The sequence below is a fragment of the Lactuca sativa genome, chromosome 1, assembly GCF_002870075.4.
Source record: "Lactuca sativa cultivar Salinas chromosome 1, Lsat_Salinas_v11, whole genome shotgun sequence".
In the NCBI taxonomy this organism is placed as follows: Eukaryota; Viridiplantae; Streptophyta; class Magnoliopsida; order Asterales; family Asteraceae; genus Lactuca; species Lactuca sativa.
In genome coordinates this window covers 20,387,280-20,402,645 of record NC_056623.2, presented here as the reverse complement: position 1 = coordinate 20,402,645, position 15,366 = coordinate 20,387,280, and the positions used below count along the sequence as shown (strand labels likewise).

Genomic DNA, 15,366 nt, shown 5'->3' with positions numbered 1-15,366 from the left:
CATGCACATTTATGCAGTTATGTGAACCATTAAGCGGGTCATGGCACTTCCTACCATGACCGTTTTTGTATCCCGAATCTCCTTAATTGGGAAGCGTATGAGTTTGCGTATAGATCTATACTGGATTGACTATCTACACCTTGCTGCTCGCTACAGTGGGGCTTGCAAGTCTACGGGTGCCAAATGTCATTTCTTACTGCGTCTTACATCGTCGTTTTACTAGATTCGGTAGTAGGATACAGGTCGATCACATGTTACTTTGGTCACCTTTTTTTTAAGGTAGTTAGTATAACGTTAGTAACTTATTACAAATACTACGGTACTTTGATATTTTCCCATAACATTCACTTCGTGAATATTCACACGATGCACGGTAATGTAAAAACTATATTTTTGGTAGATGATAGTCAGAATTGGGAAAACACACACTCTAACAAGAGACACAAGCACAGACACTAGATGCCCTGGGTAGAAGGCTATAGTTAGTAAGAAACATAGGGTTTTCTAGGAGAGTTCAAACATTTTACAAAACATTGTACAAAACATCTTACGAAACATCTTACAAATGCTTTCATACAAATACAGACATTAATATACTTATGATCTCACCAGCTTTAAGCTGATACTCGCTTTCAAAATAACTTGTATTCTCAAGTCACCAATAGACAGGCACAGGTGCCAGGCTTTTGAGAAGATTGAGCTCGTTCAAGACTCGTCTTTTATTTTGATATGTATATTTTGGTGTCTATAACTTTGACAGAACACACATGTATGAAATTATATTATTAATGCAATGGATGATATTGTTGCTTGTTTACTATTATTCATTGTTGTGATACTGTACATGACGTCCTCCGCCCCAGAATGTTTCCGCCATTCATGGTTTTGGGGTGTGACACCTTTTGATGTTGCACTCTGATGATTTGACAATGTTATTATGTGATGGTTTTGGAACAATGTGATGATTGTAACTCTTGTTTGAAAATGAAAAGTTGTATCCTGGTTTTTGGGCTGTTACAACATATTTGGGTGTCAATACATTGTGGGAGTTGGGAGACCCAGTGACCAGCTGGTTTGGATCATGTCGGCAGTTAAAGGTTGTTAGGATTGATAGTTGTGCATCAGAAGTCTCTTGCAGAGAGTTTACATTATGAACCCCATTTGCTTGCGGGCTATTTATCAGAAGTTTGGTTATCAATGTTAGGTATCGGTTATGGAATCTCGAGTCATGAAGCTCATTATGAATGTGTCAAGCGATTTTTCAGGTGGACGTACACCTGAGCTGATAAGGGATTTGGTTGCAGCGTGAGAATTCTTGGATTGACCATCCATATGTTTGTGGGATCATCGGGTTGGTGATGACTAGTTATGAAGTTAAGTGCGTATTTAAGGTTGTTGGGCACAATCTCTGGATTGGGATTACGTGAAATTCATGATCGGTATATTTTGAATATTCCTTTTACATGGGTGAATGGTGTTCCTAGTTAGGGACTAGGGGAGGGTATGATGAATGAATGATCATCAGTCTTAGGGAACAATTTATGGGGTTTAAATTGATAGGTTCCATTTTTCAAGAAGTTTCATGCGTGAGTGGTTGTCAATGTGATTTGAGGTCTTCCAGTTAGGAAGATTAAGTTAGTTGTGTTCAGTTCTCAGGCAAGGCAGTTAGGTTTCTTTCATTGGTCGAGGGCATAGTATTAAGGTTCATTCTTTCGGAAGGATGAGTAGTTTCTGCTAAGATGGGATTTAGATGGAAAGGTTTGGTGGTGGTCATCGATATGAGATGAATCTTCAGTCTTAAATGGAATTCAGGAAGTTTGGGCAGGATCGACTAGCATGGCAAAGGAAGTAATAATGAATGGTTTCAAGGACTAAATCTAATTTAACTGGTGGAGAGTTGTAACATCCTGTTTCGAGAAGTTTCTTATTTCGGGATTTTAAAGAATAAATGGATCAAGTAAACGCCTTGGGCTTCAAGGGAATAAGATTTAGACCTTATTGGATATTGATAATATTAGTTATGCGATCCAAGTCTTTGGTTTGTGTATTGGAGTCAAGGGGTAAAACGGGAAAAATGATGTTTTAGACTTCTTTCTTGGAATCAGGACTTTAGTTTGATATTTTTAAGTTAAAAGTAATTAGATAGGATTGAGGGGCTCTTCAATACCTTTCCGTGCATATAAATACCATTGAAAACGGAGTTGAAACGAAGAAGTTATGGTTGTTTGAAGTTAGGCAAAGGGAGTCTAGCGGTACGTTGGGCATACACTAGGAGTACGTTGTGCATACTGGGATGAGGAAGTCTCGTTTTTAGGGTGTTATGTTGGGCGTAACTTTAGGTATACTGGGCGTACTGTCGCAAAGTAAAAACCTTATTTTCGTGGGTTTGAGCCCTATTTAAGGTCTCTAACCCCTTGGCGGTCCTTCCTAACATCAACATCCACCCTCTTGAGCCTCCAACTCGAAACCCTAGCCCCTAGATCAAATCTTGAGCCTTTATATGTGTTTTCAGTGCATTTTGAACGAAAGAAAAGGTCAAGCTGGTTGATTGTTGAAGCTCAAGCTTGTAGATCTAGAGCCTACATTGCTTTTCTCAACTCAAGAAGGTATAAAGCTTGAATCTTAATGATGCAGTTGTTAGTACATAAATTTCAGATCTTGAAAGTTTGTTACCTTGTTATGGATAAAGTTGAGAACTTTATCCATCTAAATATCATATTGATTCAGATATGAAGGTTGGAGACTTGGACATAAAGCACTAAGTTGAGAAAGATGCATTTTTGGTCCCTTCGAGACTTACAGACTAGATCATGGTTACCTAAGGAATAAATTTGGAAACTTTATCCATTAAAGAGGTATTAGGAACCATAAAAATGTGATCTTGGTCCTTCTACCCCCTCCATGCAAAAGTTATGATGTCATAATGGATTATTAAGTTAGGGTTTTAGCTTTTGGACCTTTTCTAGCCATGGAAAGTCATAAAGGTGGAAACTTTATGACTTAGAACGATGTTTTGGGTCTGGATCTAAATTTGGATGAAAAGTCTTTACGGAATAAGCACTTAATGAGAAGATTTTAACCCAGGCGGAGTACGCCGGGCGTACCAAGATGTACGTTGCGCATACTGGGTTAGAACCCCATGGTTTGGGTGAGTCACAACTACACCCAACATACTGACTGAGTACGTAGGGCGCATGTACTTAGTCAGTTTGACTTTTTGACTTGACTTTGACTAGGATTTTGAGCAAGATTGACCTAAGGGCATTTCGAGTAATTTGAATCGTAGTCCGAGATTTGGGTCCCTGTTAATTGTATAGGTGACTAGTAGAGATAGCTTTTGGAGTAGTGATCGGTACAACTATTCTTTTAGACTGTGAGGCGAGTCTTCTCACTGTACTTGTGGGTCTAAGGCACCAATGTCGGCCCACTAAATTGTATATGTAGGATGCTAGCTGTCTTTGTGACTTTTGCATTGTTGTATGATTGGGCTGAGAACCACCCTGGGGTTGGGCCCATTATTGTACGAATGGGTTGAAGGAGACCCCATGCCTGGCCCCAAGGCTAGGCTCATGATTATATATTGGTTTGGAATATACCTTAGGGCTGGCCTGTTGTATGTTTTGTATGTGGTATTTCGGGAAACTCACTAAGCATTATGCTTATAGTTTATGTTTATGCTTTCAGGTACTTCCGTTTTCAAAAGGAAGGGTCCAGCTTAATCGCACTGCAACCCTTGGAGTGTTATTCTGCACTGAATGTTTACAAATTACTCTTATGTTTTGAGAATACTTTGACTCTAATCGTCTTTTGGAACAATGAATGAATAACTTTAACTTATTTTTAAAATGAAATTTTTACTCGGAATTTTTGGGACGTTACACTATGTCACTAAATTAGACTTCACTCTTGCCTCCCCAACTTGCCGTTGTACCCCATGTGATCAAAGTTGATTAGGGATGACGCAGTGATCGGAGTTGATAAGATAGCATTGTTGGAACATAGGAAGATCATTGAAGTTAAAATGATCAATTGTCTGATGAAAATATCATGTCTTGAAAATGTATTGCTGAACAAAATTGTTTTGGGTTTTTAGAAGCCATGAGGGATTGCCAAGAAACAGATGTGGCTGTCGAGATTCCGGCGTTGACAAAAGAAGGCAAATGATTAGGAGAACGAATACAATTGAATCGGAAAAAGGCTTTGCCATGGTGGTGGAGGGTAGCGATTAAAAGGGTTATGCACCGATTTTTCATTTGAGGAGACTATGCCCTTAAAAACGTTTCATGATATTGTCTCCACGTAAGTGTCGATCCGGTAAAAAATGTACCTGTGGCGCCTTCTGCCGAATGATTTAGATTAACGGGACTAAAATGCAGGCCACAACTCACCTGATGCCCTGTAAAACAACAAATTAAAAAAAAAAAAAGTTTAAAGACTAATTAGAATAACTAATGTGTCATTTTCCAATGAAAAGTATTTTTATGGTTTGTATATTAGTGGAATTAGAATATTCATTCCACTAGCTACTACAAGAAAAACATGTTGCTATACACTTTAGTTTTCCATTAGTGACTGGGCACAGCTACCCCACCTCCAAATACATAAAAAGAAAACAGACATGATTGAATTTATCTTTCCCTGCATTGCTCGGATGTACACTACATGTTGGATAATAGCGTCAGTTTCAACATAATACAGTCGATATAAACGGGTTCTTTCATATCCTCTAAAAATAACCACCCAAAATGGCTTCTCCGCATTCCATCTATGCAACTTCTCTTCTACTTTTGCTTAGTTTTCAATTACTTTGGACCATTTCTGAAGCTGTAGTGCATGCTTCAGACACCTTCACATACGTAAACGAAGGTGATTTTGGAGATTATTTCGTGGAGTACGATGCAAATTATCGTGCCCTTCCGCCTTTTAGTAATCCATTCCAGCTTTGTTTCTACAACACCACCCCTAACGCATTCACTCTAGCCCTTCGTATGGGAACCGTCCGATCTAAGTCCCTCATGCGTTGGGTTTGGGAAGCAAACCGGGGAAACCCAGTTCGTGAGAACGCCACCCTCACCTTCGGTACAGATGGAAACCTTGTCCTGGCGGATTCCGGTGGCCGGATTGCCTGGCAAACTAACACCGCCAACAAAGGTGTCGTCGGTTTTCAGATGCTGCCAACTGGTAACATGGTTCTTCATGATGGCAAGGGAAATTTCATATGGCAAAGCTTTGACTACCCTACGGACACTCTCTTGGTGGGTCAATCTCTCCGAGCTGGTGGTGCCAGTATGCTGGTGAGCCGAGCTTCTGACGAGAACAACATCAATGGACAATATAGCTTGGTCATGGAGCCTAGACACCTAGCCATGTATTACAAGGGCGCCAACTCGCCTATTCCAATGCTTTATTGGACCTCTATCGAATGGTTCACCATTATGAAGGGTAGTTTGACTAACCTAACTCTTAATTCAGTCACAGATCCTGATGAGGGTTTTATTTATTACATGAGTTTCGATTACTTCACCACAAACCCCTCATCCAGTTCGAATCGCTACATGGCCTACTCAAGATATAACAACACGTTATCTTATCTTAGACTTGGGATAGATGGGAACCTTCGATTCTACACGTATACTCCAAATGTGCAAGACGTCGCCTGGGAACTGGTATACACGTTTCTCGACAGGGGTTCCTTGGAAGGCGAGTGCCAGTTGCCAGAACGATGTGGGAAGTTTGGGCTATGTGAGAATAGCCAATGTGTCGCATGCCCAACACCAAACGGACTAAGTGGGTGGAGCAAAGATTGTGAGGCAAAGAAGGTGCCTTGTAAAGCAAGTGACTTTGGGTACTACAAGCTTGAAGGTGTTGACCATTTTATGATTACGTACACAACCGGAGATGATGGAAGGAAGCAAAGCGAGTGCGAAAGCAAATGCACCAAGGACTGTAAATGCATGGGATATTTCTACCACACGGATGATTCAAGGTGCTGGATTGCTTATGATTTGAAAACATTAACACGAGTTGAAAACTCGGCTCATTTGGCGTACATCAAAACACCTAAGAAGTAGGGGCCTCATCGAGATCTTTCAATTGCCGACCTTATCTATGAATGTACTCTTTGATTTTATTTTAATCTTTACCCCATTGAATATTGTGTCCATGATGCGAATCGATCAAGATTCGTAATTAATGAAATAATATTAGTTTTTTATCCAAAAATCAGGAATAGACTAAAAGCAAATCCAACGACATTCTTATTGTCGAGAAGCTACACATGGAGTATTAAATAATGAATGCGGATGCTCAGATGCTAACGTGAGATGGTTTGATCAAAGTTATTTATTTTTGTTATTATTTTGAACCGCAATAAAATTAAAAATCTAACAAAATAGCTAAAAGATAATTACACAGCTCAGTACAAAGAAACAATAGCAAGAGAAGTTGTGGAGCCAACCAACACACTTCGCCTTGTATTTTTTTTCGTATATTAGAAATCCAAGAAGAAGTAACGAGAAACAATGCTATAAACAATGGATGAATTTGCTTAACGATTCATCTGCCTGTATTTTCCGTCTGCCTATTTACAGTCAAACTTGATATGAACTTATCTTACTCCCAAAAACCAACTTAAAGGAAGAGAGATGATACTTAGACATATAAACTGTTAGCCTGCTAGAGACCTAGAATAACACACACACACACAAAGTTCTCTGAATGTACTATGAAGATAAAACGCACACACAGGAAACAAAAGACTTTCACACATTTTGGAAAACACACACTAAGGGTGTTTGTTATTTTTGGATGATTACTGAAAACAAAGCATCGCACGCCTTATAAACATTACAAGGAACGTGGAGCACTAAACAGGGGATAACCTATCACTACTTCTAAAGCTTTAAAGAGACTAAATCAACAAAGTACAAAAGGAAAATAATAAGACATAGACGTGGAGACTTCAATGCATAGAAACTAGATGCATAAAGGTGTTGTACTTTCAACATATCTCAAATCAATTTCTCCTTGAAGTACCTTCCCTTATAAAATGATATTGAACTTCGATGTGTTTAGTTCTGGCATGCAAGGTTGGGTTCTGAGCAAGGTGAATTGTAGAGAGATTGTTACAATACAGTGGTATGTTGTAGTTGACATCTTGATTCAGATTCTCCAAAAGCTGTTTGAGCTACACACACTCTTGGGTTGCCATGGTTGCAGCTCTATATTTGGTCTCTTTGGTTGACAGAGACACCGTTGGCTGTCTCTTGCTGATCCATGATATATATATATATATATATATATATATATATATATATATATATATATATATATATATATATATATATATATATATATATATATATATATATATATCTATATATATATATATATATATATATATATATATATATATATATATATATATATATATATATATATATATATATATATATATATATATATATATATATATATATATATATATATATATATATATGGGACTTTGTCCCAACATAAATATGTATCATGTGGTAGACCTTCGAGTGTCGAAATCTCCTGCATAATCTGCATCACAGTAGCTACGCAACATGAAATACTTATCTGCTTTAAATAAGATACCATTGTTTAGTGTGGACATGATGTATTTTAGTACTCCATGAACAGCTTCGAGGTGAGGCTTTCTAGGATTTGCAGGAAACGACTGAGCATGCACTCCCACAATAAAGGACATATCTGGCCTTGTTAGTGTAAGGTAGATCAGACTACCTACTATCTTCTGATACATAGTTGGATCTTCAATTTCTCTCCCAAAATCCAAGCTCAATTTTATGTTTCTATCTAGTATAATCACAGATGGCTTGCACTCTTCCATTCCAAACTTCTTTAGAAGATCAAACGGATATTTCCTTTGGTGTAGTATACCTTTGCTCTCATGGCTTAATTCCAACCCCAGAAAATATTTGAGTTTTCCAAGATCCTTCATATGAAAAAGAACACACAAATTTTCTTATAATTGAAGTATCATCTCATCATGAGCACCTGTTATGATAAGGTCATTAACATACACCAACATGATAGCCACCTTGTCTTCCTTTTTCTTCACAAATAAACTAGCATCAACTGAAGTGATAATGAACCCACTTTGTTCGAGAAATTCTCCAATATTTCCAAACCATGCCCTTGGTGATTGTTTTAGCCCGTAAAGAGCTTTCTTGAGCTTACATACATGGTTAGGATATGCACTGGTCACAAATTCTAACGGTTAATCCATGTATATAGTAAGTTCTAGATCCCCATAAAGAAATGCATTACTTACATCCATTTTCCACTACTTCCATTTTTTGACCGATGCAAGTGCTAAGATGACCTTCATTGTCGTTAACTTTGCAACGGGACTGAAAGTTTCTTCATACACAAGGTCGTATTCTTGAGAAAAAGCCCGTGTAAACAGTCTCACCTTGTATCGTTCTATTGAGTCGTATGCCTTCCGTTTCATCTTTTATAACCACTTACATGAAATCGGATTTGTGTTTCTTGGCTTTGGAGTCAACTCCCAAGTTTGGTTTCATTGTAGAGCTTCAAATTCTTCTCTCATGGTTGAAGCCCATTCTTCTTTAACACAAGCTTATCATAGGTTGTCGGCTCGGTTACAACATCTACCACAATGGCATCCTTTTCATATTTGGGGTTAGGTCTCCTTACACAAGATGACCTTCTAAGACTACTCGGTTCATCCGATGTTTCATTTTTAGCAGTGGAGTGAAAAAATTCAGTCTGCCGAGGTTGTTGTGTATGTGCAGCTGTTTCATCATCTTCAATTGTGACCTGACCATTACCAAGAATAAGATGAACACTTGATGACTCAATCTCTTCCTTGAGCTTGTTGGAATCTAGGAGTTTTTCTTGTTTGGAAACCACCCTAATCATAATTCATCAAACACTACATTACATGATACATAGCATTTTTCAGACTCCGTTTCACAACACCTCCACCCTTTATTTCTTTGTCATATCCTATAAATATGCATCATATTACTTTCTTTTCTAACTTGATGTGAAGGTGGTTAAGTATGAAAACATAGCATACACATCCAAATGCCCGAAAGTGACTTACATTGGATTTTACATTCCAAAGTAATTCGAAAGGAGATACAAATCGGAGTCCTTGTTGTGGAATTCAATTAACTACATATTCAGCTGTTTGCATGGCTTTAACCCAAAACCTCTGGGGTACATTTTTATCATGTAACAAACTTCTACATATTTCACTCAGATGTACGTTCTTTCTTTCAGAGACCCTATTTTGTTGGGGTGTATTTGGGCAAGTCAGTTGTCTCTTGATCTTGTGTTCTTTCAAGTATTTAGTGAACTCAGCTGAGAGATACTCACCCATATTGTCTTAACGTAAACACATTACAATATGTTCCAAGTCCCTTTTTGCTTCTTCTTTAAATTCTATGAACTTTTGGAATACTTCTGCATTTTCCTTCATCAAATACACCCAAACAATTCTTGAATAGTCATCAATAAAAGTTACCATGTACCTTAAACCTTTGACTGATGGTTTCTTCTGATAGATTTTGTAGGTTATAAAATAAAGCATGAGGCGGAAAAACTTAACCATTAAGTTCACATGCAACCTACTTTGAATCTAATTTTTCTTTGTTGAAAGCAATAAACAATTGAACATCAAGAACCCTAAGGCATCCTACTATTATCGAAAATAACAAGAATTAGGGTTTGCATACCATTTGATTATTTTAGTAAATAATCAATAATTCTTTTCTTTAATTCCCTTGGAAAGCTAACACCAAAATTATGATGTCTCTAATGGTTTGTACACAAACCCTATCAATAGAAGACTCGATAGGAGAGAGGATGTGGAAGCAAAATTTCGATTCTTCTAGCTCTAGGTATGCATGTGACGAAAATAGGGAGTCCAAGGATCCCTATTATAGCTGATAGGAAAACCATATATAACCCTAATTTGAAATAAAATAATATTATTTAAAATCAGACTTTATTTAGTTTCCTTATTATCCATATTATCGACATTGAGCATTCTAGAAACTTTAAGAGCACACCAATACTGTGACATATACGATATAGACATGCATTGGATATACTGTGACAGTGGCAGCTCCACAGAAATCATGTATGACCACAACTAATCACAGTTACCAGAGCAAATGTAGAAAAAGATGAAACGGCTAACAGGGCACTTAACAAGTTTAGCGGGACACTCTATGTGGCCAAAAGGGATACTTTCTGGTCCGCTAACCTTAACAGATCAGTTGACACAAGCCAAGAACACACAGGTATTGGACTTCACAACTGTAGAATCAACATCGTCGTACAACATTATATTCGAATTAAGTGTCATGAAGAAATTTGAAGCCATAGCTTTGACAATTCACGGTGTAGTCCGGTTTAGAACATTGAATGGATATGGAATGATCCATAGCAGGGCATAATCAGTATCCACGACAATGGTAACAGAAGAAGGAACGAAAATGACAATGCCAGGAGGGAAACAAGTAAATATCGAAACAGAGGAATTCATAATAAACAATAAATACGCAGACCAAGGAGTACGGATCGGGGTTGGGTAACCGACCATGTTGAAAGAGGCATTAACAATTTTTTTGAAAGAAAGTGTTGATGTATTCACCTGGGAAGCAGGAAGCAGTAGGTATGACTGGCTTACCCAGACACTTAGTCGAGCACAAATTAAATGAAAAGTCAGGAACTAAACCAATCCAGTAGAAAAACGAGGACAATCCAACGACAGAAACAAAGAAATAAATGACGAAGTACACAAATTATTCAAGTCAAGCATAGTGCGATAATCACTCTTCCCATCTTGGGTGGCAAACCCAGTATTCGTGAAAAAAGCAGACGGACAATGGATAATTTGTATAGACTTTACAGAGTTAAACAAAGTGTGCCCAAAGGATTGTTACCCACTACCATCGATTGATGAAAAGATAGAATCACTACATGGGCATAAGTGGAAGAGTTTATTAGACGCCTACAAGGGATACTATAACACTCGCAGATTCGGGCTAATCAATAATAAGCGTTAAAATGATTTTTTTTTTCTACGATAGATAATCTTAACCAAAGTAATGGTACTGGTCATCCATTGTAACCTATTTGAGTTAATAAAGAAGAGTTATGTGAATATTATATGTTTCATGATTATTATAATATAATAAAATAGGAAAAATAAGTTGAATCGTCTGTAAATTGTAAAAATAAGTGCGTCAAAACATGTATATTATTATATATTTAGAAAGTACACGTCTTCCCAATACCAAAAATATAAATTTCGTAGAAATCTGACTTCATATGAATTAGGTATGATTTTTATAAGATATAAAAGTCAGTCGCACACAACGAATGTATGACATAAAAAACTACGAACAAAATGGTTGACTTTTAGCTAATGAGACCAAAAAGAAAATTATAGTACTCCTTAAAATAGGAATTTTGAGAAAAAGAATGTCAAAAATGGAGTCCGTACGTGAGAGTTATGATTTTAGCAAAATCATTTAATTTTATAAAAATATGAAAAAAAGTATAAATTCAAAATTAGCCAGCAGAGTCTAAACGAAAGTTGTAGATCTCGTCGATAGCTACGCGTGGATATAAAGAACATAAAAAACGGAGTTCGTATGAACGAGTTATAATTTTTAATAGCACATTTATGTATTAAAATAAAGTGGAAATCATATATACGTATACATATATATATTCATATGTATATATCATTAGAAAGGTATCGACGATGCGGTCGGAATAAGACTACTCTTGATTACTTTCGACAGTAGTTTAGTACAAATATCATTAAATCTATTTTAAATAGTATTATAAAGGGGTGTTTAGTCATTTAAGTAAATATAGATGGTGGTTTTTGAAAATTCAATTACTATAAATAAGAGTATGTAGGCTCTCATATTTGTTGCACCATTCTCTTGATTCAAGAGTCTTTCTCTTCTTATCCCTGAGCATTTCGGTCCCTCGTGATTCGACTTCTCTTTCTGTAGTTTTAGTATAGTAAGGTGAGCGCTAAAGCGCTGCAAGAATCTTTCTTAGAAAGATTCAGCGACGAAGTTCTGCCCCTGCAGAGTCTGACTCCTAGCTAAAACCCCCTTATAAGTAAGTTATGTTTACCCTATTTTAAATATAGCTTATATTTAAAAGTATTATTGTTATTATGAACTTATAATAAATATTTGGACTATTATTATGACTTATATAAGTGTCGTTATAATATCTTTTTAATTGCATGCTGTACGGGGAATCTGGTTTAAAGGGCCGCATAGGGTTGTTGGATTTCAGAAGTGCTATATGCCAAAATGGTTCTACCCTCCGGTGTTTTATGCCTGACCCTGTCTGTACATAGTGGTTGGAAAATAATGTTTAAACGCTTATATAATAATAATAATGCTAAGGCTAATAATTAGTCAAGGTAAATATTAGACTAAAATCTAGTGGTAATAATACTAGGTTTCATCGAAGGAAATTATATTGTTAAGAAGCGAAGCGTTGTCCGAGTTTGGAATCGTTACTTTAACAAGTGAGTGCATAGTTACTTTCATCTTACACATAGATATGAAGTATTTAATATAAATTACATGCTGTGTGTGCATATTATCTGTGTACTTAATATTTATGCTGAATGAACAAAAATATACATGTTTTAATTGTTTTAAACTATATATGTATTTTATACCTATAATTATGATGGGTAAAGATGGTTAGATTAAGATGAGTTGAATATTGAGCGATGAAAACTAAGATGAATGATGAGCGATGATATATGAGTGGTAAAAGATAATGAGAAGCGATGAACCAAACGATGACCCAAGCGATGGCCTCATCATTTAGCAGAGTATAGATGATAACCACGGACTATTTTAGACAGTCCAGTGGAACACTAGCAGGCTCGTAACCTGTAGGTGTTGTGAACGATGTGTTCACCTGGTGTACTCTAAAAACCCATTTACATGTATTGTGGGTGGACTCCCTAAAATAATATTGTCAATAAATGAGATAAACTCTGGGAGCTATGGACTTAGCGCCTGCTATATAAACCCTAGCAAAGATGGACTTCGTGCCTATTCCTTAGAATCCTTAGGAATAAATAGTGAGGAATAGATGATTCTTAGGGAAGATACTTAAGAATAAAGAAGATAATGGGGATGTGAAATTGGGTTTATTGTTTGATGATTAAACATAATAACTTTATTATTGTGGATTGAAAACCCTATGTACTCACCAGGTTTCCCATCCTGACCCACTCAGTTTATTAGTATTGTTGGATTAGGTGTCTAAGCCCATAACTATAATTGGTATGTATTTGAATTGATAGCAGCACAGTCCTTTTGGGTTGCCCTCAAACCTAGCAACCAGACAAGGAAATTATGAAAGGAGAGATATTAATTTATTATAAGATTAATAAATTAATATAAATGAATTTATTAATATGTTAAAAGATTAATATATTAATAAGAAATCATTTTGTTTAATTAATTGTTAGCCAGAAATTAATTAGAATTAATTTTGGGGTTAAAAGAATTAATTATAAGGTGCAGGGACTAGTTTGCAATTATCTAATAGTTGAGTGGAAGGCTCTAGAACCCCCTTGGATAAGGGTGGACGAAATCTTTAGGGGAAACCCTAATAATTTCGTCCATAGGGGCTTGGATAAGGCCCTTGGGTTTTCTTAGGCCCTAAGCAAAGGATAACTAGGGTTTCCCCTAAACCCTAGATCCCTTAGCTATATAAGGAGCCTCCTGGTTCATGTTTTGGCCACTCTTTTCTTTTGAAGAAACCCTAAGGGCTGAAATTTTGCATACTCCCTCTCCCCTCTCTCCTCTACTTTCCTTCTTGCTAGTTTGGGTGTGATTCCATTAGAGGCATTACACTTGTGGTGCTAAGCTTCCAAGAAGATCAAGATCAAGATCAAGGGAATTATCAATTGTTTACTATAACAATTGAAAGGTATGTAATTACTAAACCCTAGTTTGTAAATTTCGATTATAGCCTCTCTCCTCTAGGGTTCTTGTTTTGCAATTCAAAGTTGTATGTTCAATAGATAAAACATAGATCCAAAGTAGGTTGCATGTGAACTTAAGGAATTGTTTTCTAGTTTATTTGTTTTACCTATAACCCATCAGTGGTATCAGAGCCAGGTTTTTTTTAAATTGAATTGTTATAATTGTTGAATTGCAAATTAGGGTTTATAGCTATTAAACCCTAAAGGCCATTTTTTCGATTTTTAGGGTTGTGGATCAAAGGTTTTTTGAAAACCCTAGCCTCCAAAGAACCCTAATCGAAATTAGGGTTAGGGTTTTGAAAACCCTAGCCTCCTCCCTTGGAAATTTCGAAATATGCTATAAAGATTAGGGTTTCTTTGTTTTGGATAATAGTTGCCTTATTGGATAATTGAGAAAAATAAGGAAATTATCCTATCCCCATATTTTCGAAATCTAGAAGGGATATGGATTAGGATTTAATTAATTGTTTAATTTAATTAGATAATCCTTACAAGGTTTAATAAATTAATTAAAAGTTAATTAATAGATAAATATTAAATCTAATTAATTGGTTTATTTAAATTTAAAATTTAATAGTTTGAATTTCGAAAAAATTTATATAAACCCTTGGAGTTTTAAAATGTTTTAAAACACACCTTATATATATATATATATATATATATATATATATATATATATTATAATTAAAAGTTAAATACTATATATGTATGAGAATATGGTCAGTCAAATCGCTAGTATGCCTCATTCACGAAGCTAGTCTATAAGGGGGGTATAAGGAAACTGCCTATAAAATGGTAGTTGAATGGGTGTCCACTCTCACCCACCGCTTCCTTGATTAGTGGAGGGTCGTTAACAGAACGGATTTGATAGGACAACTACTTCCCATTAAAAGTATAATGCTATTAAAGAAAGTACTAGAACACTATTTTTTCAAAATCCCAACTCTAGTTACGTTAAGAAAAATGTGAAAGGTATGCTAATCCATGAAATTGCACATTATGCTTTATTGGTCGTTAGTGGAGCGTGTGTGGTTAACCGGCACACTAAAAGGCACTAATAAAGAGTAGTAATGGGTATCTTATAATTATCATTTTGATGGAGCTGTGTGGTTTACCGGCACATCAATAGTTAATGATAAAGACAATAAGGTTACCAAGCACATTTGCATGGTTATTCACATCTAGTTTGTGATCCTCGGTATCCCAGTCACAAATAGTAGAGCATAATCCGAGATTAAAACATGCCATTAAATAGTTTTAATGTATCTCAAAAGAATTAGGAATTTCACTTCGTTTATTTT

General features: G+C 36.2%; 1 protein-coding gene across 1 annotated transcript; it reads left to right on the top strand.

The window, feature by feature from the left end:
* Window positions 1–4,674: 4,674 nt before the first annotated feature.
* Window positions 4,675–6,216, top strand: LOC111915692 (epidermis-specific secreted glycoprotein EP1). Its single transcript, XM_023911324.3, has one exon. The coding sequence runs from the start codon at window positions 4,746–4,748 to the stop codon at window positions 6,069–6,071; it is 1,326 nt and encodes a 441-aa protein (XP_023767092.1). The 5' UTR covers window positions 4,675–4,745; the 3' UTR covers window positions 6,072–6,216.
* The last annotated feature ends 9,150 nt before the right edge of the window (window positions 6,217–15,366 follow it).

Coding starts and splice junctions, on each gene's coding strand:
- LOC111915692 (XM_023911324.3), top strand. CDS start 4,746: ATGGCTTCTCCGCATTCCATCTATGCAACTTCTCTTCTACTTTTGCTT.